At 44.5% G+C, this 9941-nt stretch overlaps 1 protein-coding gene across 1 annotated transcript in view; it reads left to right on the top strand.

Moving 5' to 3' along the window:
- The first annotated feature begins 7354 nt into the window (after positions 1–7354).
- The window catches only part of foxo6b (forkhead box O6 b), a 59973-nt gene continuing 57386 nt past the window's right edge, over positions 7355–9941 (top strand). The window contains exon 1 of the mRNA XM_015060251.1: positions 7355–8993. Coding sequence (XP_014915737.1) covers positions 8490–8993 — 504 coding nt within the window. The 5' untranslated portion in view covers positions 7355–8489. The remainder of the gene's footprint in view (positions 8994–9941) is intronic.

Raw genomic sequence — 9941 nt, 5'->3', positions numbered from 1 at the left:
GTCCCACCCTTGTTTTAATTGTAAGAGCTTTTGTTGCTTTGAAGGCAGTGAAGAAAAGTGTCAGGGGAAAGATTATCTGTGTACCACCTCTGCACTGCATCACTGTGTATTTTCCCTCTTGTGAGTGGATTTCATGGTTGAGAGTGGAGCTTGAAATAGGATTAACAGTAGGTGTCAGGTAGTGCTAGCTAAACCTCTTTATGTCAGGTGTGGCGGAGAGAAATCTGTCACTGCGTCTGGCTGAACCCTTTCACCACTGAACATCGCTGGAGGGGAAATTTTTAAATATTACTGAAACTGTATTTGTATTCATCTAAAGCCTGCAAGGCAGGAACAACACAATGGAGTGGTTTCTACTTATTAAAGGAATTTAAAAAATGTGTGTGTGTGTGTGCTGCAGCATTAGAGAGCCTTAACACGCACTGCCAGAATGCATACAAAATCCAAACCTTTTGTCTTCCTGAGATAAATGAATAATCCCAGAATATTTGGGTTGTTTGGTGTCTGACTGACGCCGTTAGGGCCCAGGAGGACGTGTTCCTACGGTGACCATGAGCACGGTATGGGGTTGATATGCCCGACCGATTGTTTCCAGAGCTTCCACACGCAGACGTTAAGTTCTGCTGGGAACCAACAATTTCATTTTTATGTAAGTGAATTGGTTGGAAATACTTGGCAGGGCTGAAGGGACAATGATAGGAAAAAAATAAATTTCTCACGAAACAGTTTGTATTCGATAAGTGACTAATCCAAAGTAGAGAGTCTCTACTGCAAGCAGATACACTCATTGTTTGAGTTTGTAAAAAGCTAAACATTTACAGAGTCAAAACTGAAGCCTAGTCGCTGTAAGCATTCCACTCATCCATCTTCTTATCACCTTTGATCAGCTTCCATGTTGCTCCAGTAGAAAGGCATTCCTATAGAATGATCCTTCCAGTCCTGTGTTTCCTTGTGTGGATGTTGTGCCCAGGTGACGGAGATGTAGCGTTGTTCAGTTCGAATGTAATCTGATCTGACCAGAGCACCGTCTTTCACATGTTTCTGTGTCTCCTGTGTGGCTCACTGCAAACTATACACCGTACCTCTTCTGATTTTTACCAACAATGACCTTTCTTCTTCCATAATGACCCGTTTTTTTTAAGTGCCCCCTCATACTCAGACGTACTTCACTCCGCAGAGGTTTGCACGTACTCAATGTCGCACTGGAAACTATGCAGAGGGAGCAGTGTTCACATCAAACTGTTTTGGATGAGATACAGAGCTGATAAGGTTGACAGTCAAGGGTTAGAGTTAGGGTACTCTGCCACTCTGTTCTGCAGTAACAGGTGTGTGGTGGCTGACCTGGTGGAGAAAATCAGGGCGAGGCATCCTAGCTCCCAGCTAGTTCATTTAACTTGCTAGCATCCATTTGGATTATGGGAAATGAAGAAATTTGACATGAAAAATGCAGGCAATCAGTACATTTGACTATGAAATCCTGACTGCAGACTGTGTGTGGAGTCTGCATGGTTCCCAGAATACACACAGCAAGTCAGAGTAAGTGGGAGATTTAAGAGCGGTCCTGTCCAGAGACACTCCACCTGAACTGGATATCTGCAGCGCCTCCAGTACCACAAGGCTCCTGTCTGCTTCTCTGATTAATGTTCTCCTTGCCGGTTTAGCTGGACACCCATGGCTTCTCCTGATCGGTCTGCTGTGTTCCTTGGTCTTCATGATGCTGGTTGTTCTCTAGAGAACATCTGAGCCCAGAAACAGAACAGCAGTTAGACTCGCATCCATTTACAAACAGGCGGGTTCTGTTTACAACTAAGGTGATGTTTTTAGGGCTGTTGGCTGGAATGCAATTTTTAGGAGACTGAATACAAAGGGGGCTGAGTATAATTTATACACAATGTAGATTTCAATTGATAAAAAATGTAAGTCATCTACCTTTTTGTTTTTTGACTTCTTCACTGTGTCCCACTTGGTGTTGGGCTTTAAAATCTAAATGAATAAATCAAGAACGTTCAAGGGGTGTTGGAACCTTCACTGGCACCATAAAGACTCTCTAGCAATTTTATCAGATACATCCAGTTTGTTCCGCCTGGATCCTCCTCTGCTTTAATTCGTCCTGGCAAAGATTCCACGATGCTTCAGAGATGTACAGTCGAGATTTAAGCTCATTTTGAGGCGACAACGCCACTGTGGTGGTGAACGTCCATGATGAGAATCTCCTGCTCCTTCACATCCCAAATCGTCTGTTGGGTTCAGTCTGATTCCTGGAGGATTCTTGGTGGACAGTGAAATTTTATGTAGTGGTGCAATTATCACATGACCAAATTTATTCATCTGTGATGAATAACAGAATCACTGCAATTGCAAAATTGTGTTTTTTCCATATTAGCAGAATATCTATCTAGTTTTGTACTAATTTCTAATGGAAACAGCTACTGCTGTTGGTCCATCTCCATCTCTGCAGGATGAAAGTTCCTCTGATTGGTTTATTTTTGATGAACCTGACTAATTGTTGCTAAATGTTCATGGCAGAATATGTATAGTATTTACAGTAACTGGGGTAAACTGCCAGGGATCATGCAGAGAACCAGGAGGTTCAGCTTCATGTGCCTCCTGGTTGCAGCACTTTGAAGGTCTTCTCATGTTCAGCCTCATTGTTTCAGGGTGGTGTGGAAACACCAGGAGCAGGCCGATTCCCGGGTTTTTGATTGAATCGAGTGACACAGGTGAGCCAAAGTGTGGGTGCAGCTTCGCCTCATTATGAACACATCCCAACGTTCCGATCGGAGCCGGCTCTGGCAGCAGAACCATGTTACTCAACAATTGAAAGCCTCAGGGTTTCCCAAGGTAGGGAGTGGCGGAACCCCCTCCTCTGGTAAACACATCAATAATTCTGCAGGTTGACTGACTGGCTCAGTGGAAAAGCCATGAAAACGAAGGAAGGGAGACCTGTGGAGAAGAGGCAATTAGTGCTCACATCCAGTCTTGGAATATTCAGCAATATAATTGAGCCGCTGTTGGTGATCCAACAAACTGAAGTCAGTGCAGTGAGGCAGAAAAAAAATATATCTAGCTGTTCTACTTTACCATAAGTGATTCATTTTAGATTTAAGGAAAACTTTATTTATTGACTTTATTTATTTAATCAATTACTTCATTTTCCTGCCCTGACCCAGCGAGGTTTCACCTGGAAGGTGAAAGCTGCAGGCAGGAGAAGCTAGCCTAACTCGGCTGCAGAAGGAGTTGTGCCTGTAACAAGTTGCCGTGTCATGATGTGAGGAAACGATGTCAAAACAAGACGCCGCGGTTTGTGTCACAACAAGTCTCCGTTCCTAAACGGCAAAGTAGGTCATGTTAAGTCCGACAAACCCACGCACATCTTTTCAGAGCCTGCTAGCTCTGTGGACATTTGGGAGTTTTTGTGGTTGTGTGAGGATTATATGAGCAGTCAGTGTTCTAACTTCCAGTGGATAACATTCTGAGTGGAAATGGATTTCTATTGTCTTGAAATAGCAAGTGTGTAAATTTTTATAAACAATATGTTTTTGCCAGGAAGAGCCAGGAGGAAGGTCATAGAACTGTCAATCACACTTGTGTACTTGCTGCTTAGTCCTTACCCCTTGCTTTCAGCTAATTAGTATAGGCGCCGACGACAGTGGATAAACAGTTTTCCTGGAACGGTAAGTTGTTGAGCCTCCTTTAGCAGCACTTACTTTCTTTAAACATGACCAAACTAATCTTCTATTAAACATATTAATTTTTAAAAATTAAGTTGTCTTTTCAGAAAAGATTATGTAACATTTTCAGCTCTGAACAAGTTTTATTCAGCTAGATTGAGGGCAAAGCGGCTCTTTGGTTTGTAAAGATTGCAGACCTCTGATTTAGGTGTATCAGAGTGAATACACACAATAATTTTTTTTTTTTTTTCATTTTTCTTCCATTTTTTTTAATCTCCACTCTCTCTAGGCCTGTCACACAAAATCCCAATAAAACCTCTTGCAGTTTGTAGTTGTATCATGAGAAAATATGAAATAGTTCACAGAGTGAAAACCTCAATAATTTGAGCAGAAAAGGACACATTCCTGCTCGAGAGGACACGGTATTCCCGACACTTCCACTCCCGTGTTTGCTCCTCTCCATAAGTTCCTGTTTGCGTCCAGCCTTGTTTATGTGAGCATGTGTGTGTGTGTGTGTGTGTGACTCACATCGGTCGTACTTGCGCTGCGGCTGTGCATCACCTACTCGTGATGACGAGGGCTTTGCTGTAAGCCACAGCTGAACACCCTATATCCACCCTGCTGGCACAGCATCACTGTTTTCATTCCATATTGTAGGAGTCACACCACATTCCTCTTACAACTCCTCTGCAGCACATAAAACTCTTCTGTGAAAAACCGCAGGGCCATGTGTTTTGAATTTTCGCTCTGTTTGTTCCCATTTACAGCATCTCTGTCTCTTTTCTTCTGATCTGTCTCTCCCTCACGCAGACACACACATGCATGCATGCACGCACACACACACCTCCCTCCTCTTCTTGTTGATAGGCCCATTTAGTCCTCGTGAAAGCATTCCATTTAGGTGCATTTGAGGTTATGGTTGTCACTGACAACCGGCTGTCAGAGAGCGCTCTATCTTGCGTTGGGGCTTTCCGGAGAGCGATACAACACAGAGCAGCCATTGATGGAGCCTGCTTTATGGACTCAGAGCCACCAAAGGCAATGGGGTGTGACAAAGACAGCGGAGGGAGCTTACTTCTTTGACCCGACCATATTAAATCACATGGTTTGATGATTTGTATTTGGAGAACAGAAGAATGAGTCTCATCCAATAAACGTCAAGTCAGGATCAAACTGCGAGCTCCTTTTGAGACTGGAATAAAACCCTTCAGCCCCTGAAATGTCTCCAATCTGGTAAAGATTGACAAAACGTCATTCTGTGTCGGCTAAGATGTCGAAAATGCTGAAGACCAAACTTGGCCAATTGGAAGCATGGGGCTAAGTATCTGCTAGGTGCTGCCGATCAAATTAATTGATTAACCAATGGTCACTAAAAGCACAGCTTTCAGGTTAACACAATGTCATAGTGAACCAACGGGTCATAAAGTGTGCGAAGATGTGACAGACTCTCTGATACTTAACTGGTTTGAATCTGGGCTAAAGAACAGGGACTTGTTTGTGTCAACAGGTAACTTCTTATTGGAGCAGACAGAAATTCTACATTTAATTGTATATAAAACATCTCAGACGGTTCAGTTCTGAGCTCAGACATTTTAGTTCATTTATGTCACTCCAATTCACAACACGTCATCTTAAGGCACTTTACAAACAGAGGGAATCCAGTCCAATCATGTAGACAGTTTTTAAGTCAATACACACCTGGTTAAACAATGCAACACATTTCTGTAAAACTTGAGTAGAGATGCAGGTTAGTATGGTACATGTTGGAAATGAAAATGGTAATTGTTTGTCAGGATCCTAAGGGATGATATTTGTCCAAAACCCGCGGTGCTATGGTTCACTGCTCTCTGTCAAGCATGGTGGAGGAGGGTTCATGATTTAGGTGTCTTGCATAAAAGTGACCCAATTTCTGTCAAATATCAACTGGCCTAAACTGTGTGATGAACTGATTCGGCAATGTTTAGTGTCTGTAAGTCTTCAATGATGTAGCTATGTTTGGAATAATAATAATAATAAAAAAAGCTAGATCCTTACTTAGACAGCTTAGAATGTCAGTGGAGGAAATTTTCCTTTAAACTCATTCACCTACCAGTCCCTCCAGGACACAGCGATGTTTTTCTTTTTGTGATTGCTGCGGCCTAAACTCACTTATTTTCTGGCACCTTTTTCAAAAAGTTGCAGAAGAGTTGTAATTTGTTTTTAAGCTTTATTTTTGCCATAACATTGTCTTACAAAAAAAGTTTACATTGCTGCACATAAACTTTACAAAAAAAGACAAGATTCTAACATAGTTAATATTTGAAGAACAAATAACATTTTCAAGCACCTTCATGAAGTAGCACTTTAGTACGTATCAGAACAATACATAAGTTTAGAACACATTGTGCGGCCCTATTAAGCAGCCCCACCGAGCCCACATAAGCGCGAGCCGTTAGCCTCGCTACTTTAGCCTGGTGCTAACTCCGGCTTTACATCTAGCTCAGTAATGCAGCTATACTGAAGCACCTTTGTTCTGTCATTCCGTACCCATCGGAGGCTACTGGCGTTATGAGTTATACATTCTAATACTCAGTTTACCTGCGAACAGAAAATACAGCGGTTACAGTAGCTGCTCCTAACATCCGCTGCAACAAGCTGTCCTCTCGGTAATGGCGGACTCCCTCAGCCCACCAGAGCGTCACCCGCTGTTGCATATGGTGGTGAGCGCCCTCCGATGGCGAAACCCAAACATTGTTAACTATAATAAATTCTAACGCTAGTTTCTGGCTGTGAGTGATCATCACAAAAACAAAATGAGGGGCTACTAGTTTCATGACTCACTTTCATAGTGCCACATCTGCATCACATTGTGATGCCGTAACTGTGCAACCATGCAAAGAACACAGTGGGACCATGGATAATCTGTACTGAGTTTTAAAGGGTCTTCTGGTAGGTGGGTAGTACATAACATTCAGTAATGTACTAATCAGACATGAAAGATTCCCAAGGTCAGGAATGGAAGCCCAGACGGATCCGTGGAGGACTATCTGGGTCACCAGCTCTACCACCAAGTGTTTTAAGCATGCAGTGATCTGCTGCAACTGCACGTTGTGGTGGTTCATCATCGTTACCATCTGCACTGAGATGGTAAGCATGAGTGAGACTGGCATAGCATGCAGTGGCACAAAATTTAAAACAGGAGTCCACTTGTGATGGCTATGGTGATAGTTTTATGCTAGAGTTGGGATTTCTTCTATGGCCAGCTTCAACCTGTGACTGTTTGACTCCACAGGAAAAAACAACAAAAAAAGCCCTAGTACAAAAACTCTGACTCATAGAAAATGGTTTATGTACATAGGCATAAAATGGCAACAGGTAGTAAATGTGGAATCGTGAGCCATGTTTTACCTGCACACACATTTGCAAGGGCAAATTTTCAAACAAGTGGAATTTCAGTAATTTTCTCCCACAAATGCGTCTCTATAGTCCATACAAATAATTAGAGCTGATTAAAGCAATAATAAACAACATATGAGTTTTAGCCTTTGGCTTACTAAGAAACAGCAGCAGAACATTGTAAAGATGAGAAATATATCTTTCTCATCTTTACATATATATATATATATATATATATATATATATATATATATATATATATATATATATATATATATATATATATATATATATATATATAACTTTAAACCATCTGAAGCTATAAGAAGTCCGTGCTAATTGATTTGATGACCAGTTATTAAAACCAAAAACAAAGCTGGAATAAGTCCGGTTTATCTTTAATGAGAAAAAAAAAAAACAAAAAACCTGAATTCAAACACGGAGTGATTGTCACGTTGGGACAGAGAAAAAGAAAAGATGACAACCTGAACGTCTGTGTTTGAATCGGGCTGTAGTATGTAAATGACTACCTTTGGAAATGGGACTGGGGATATCAGCTCCACCACACACACACACACACACACACACACACACACACACACACACACATGGAAGCATGCACAAAGAGCCGGTCCCTCCTCCCAGCCTGGAAACCTGTTCTGGAGGGAGTGACTTGATCCAGGCGGCGTCCAATTATATGGAAACAGCACTTGTTCCACTTTATTCCACGCTACAGTTAAGTGGCTTGAAGCCTTCAGAGACGCACAGGCGTGCGGTATAAAGCGGAGCAGCAGGCAGAGAGACGCTCCCCATGTGACATGTGCAGGGAAAGCTGCAGACAAAGGTAGAAGTCTCTCCGCACGCCGAGTGATGCGGAGACAGAGGATGCTCCAAATCAAATCCACGAGGAGCTCTCTGGGTTTTTCTTGTTTTTTTTTCTTTTCTTTTTTCTTTCCCTCGTCTGGAAAATCCTCGGTTCAACATAAATGATTCATGAGAGCGCGCTTCTGTTTCTGAGAGAGTAATAGTGAGTTTCAGCTGAAGCCAGGGAACCTGCAGGAAGGCAGGGCCAGAATCTCGGAGAGAGTCAGTTCATCTGGGAGAGTTTGATCAGGAGATCAACTGTTGCTCCGCGCGGATGTCTGACCGCCGCCTGGTCCTGGTCGGGCCAGCTGGGACGGAACAGAGGCGGATTTTGCTCCTGATGCGCCGGATACACCTTTATCTGTCCTGATGTGATGCCACATTGTTGCACTGAGGGGAATGAGAACATCCCACACCACGGCCGGCTGCTTTCCACGCTTCATCCTCTCTGTGTGTGACACACCATAATCTGCCCTCTCCAGGGAGCGCTTTTGGACACTCTGACCCTCAAAAAGAGGCGCAAAGGCTGACAAGCCTCGCGTTAAAGTGACCTTGCCGGGTCCGGCGGCGGGGATCATCATGCTGATGATGATGGAGACCAGCGGCATGGACGCGCATCAGGTTGATATCGATTCGGACTTCGAGCCGCATGCTCGGTCGCGGTCGTGCACCTGGCCGCTCCCGCCGTGTGCCGAGGGCTTCCCCGGGGCAGAGGAGGCGAGCCGCGGGGGTCTGGCTCTGGCGACCGTCAAAGCGGAGCGCTACGACGTGCCGGCGTGCCGGGCCGACAGGAAAGGCGGCGCGCCGGCGGAAATCAAGCACCCGGCCGGCGCCCCGGCTCCGGTCGTGGCCGCTCCCGCTTGCATGTCCGGGGCTGCCCTCGACGTGGCCGGCCAGCTGCGCAAAGCCAAGTCGTCGCGCAGGAACGCGTGGGGAAACCTGTCGTATGCGGACCTCATCACCCGCGCCATCGAGAGCGCACCGGAGAAGAGGCTCACCCTGTCCCAGATCTACGACTGGATGGTTCGCTTTGTTCCTTATTTTAAGGATAAAGGCGACAGCAACAGCTCGGCTGGATGGAAGGTAGGCCACGTGAAAACAATCCTCCTGACACCACAGGGGGACGCTGACTATATTTAGTGAGCCGGCGTCTGCAGCAGCACTCCCTTTGTGCATATTTTAGAGCCACATAATTGACCCCTGGCTCCAGTGATTTATGTCTGTAGCGTGTCTCGCTGTCTCTCCACATGACACGGTGTGTGGAAATGGGCGTGAGCGCGCCCGTTTCAGGGTTCACTGAGTTCGTGTGTTGAGAGTTCGCATCCTGTGCTTATAGGAGCCACCGCAAGGAGACAGATTCCCATACTTTCCTTTGCTGCTGGAGAGGCGCGCGGTGGCGCATCGATCCGGCCTGCTGTCGGGTCACGCCGGGGACAGCGAGTGCCTCGGGCTTCTCAACCTTAAGCTGCACACCAGTTTAGGGTTTAATGCTCAGCCTCCCCCCTCTCTCTCCTCCCAATAGTCTCCACCAGATCCTTTTGTCGATCTGTTGCGCCGTCAAATTACGCACAGGCTGTTGGAAAAGCATGGCGCAAGCCAAGTGGTTTGAAAGCACAATAACAAGAGATGATGACGCCGGTTGTTATAGTAAACAGATGTAACCTCGGATTATCTCTTACATTCAAATTAATATGAGGTTAATCTAATTGATTGGTCGCTCTAATCTGCTTAGATTTACCCGCCATTCGGTGTTGGGATTAGCAGTCTTGTTTTCAAGGCACAAGCTGCAGCTTCCCTTCATTCTCATCTTTATTTTTGTTTTCCAAAGTTCTCCCTCTGGGATTTTTGCACTTCAAAGCAACAAGATGATGAGTATTACTCAGTGTCCTGATATCACATGGGGTAATAAGAAATGGGAAGTCTGGTTTGTGAAGGGGCCAGTAACTGGGGAAAGTAAAAGTAAAAGTTTTTTTTTTTTTTTTTTTTTTTTTTTTTTTTTTTTAATTGCCCCTCCTCTCTTTTTAGATTTTT

Source organism: Poecilia latipinna, unplaced genomic scaffold (genome assembly GCF_001443285.1).
Source record: "Poecilia latipinna isolate Pla-1442-1.1 unplaced genomic scaffold, P_latipinna-1.0 Scaffold1696, whole genome shotgun sequence".
NCBI lineage: Eukaryota > Metazoa > Chordata > Actinopteri > Cyprinodontiformes > Poeciliidae > Poecilia > Poecilia latipinna.
This window is presented reverse-complemented; position numbering and strand designations above follow the sequence as displayed.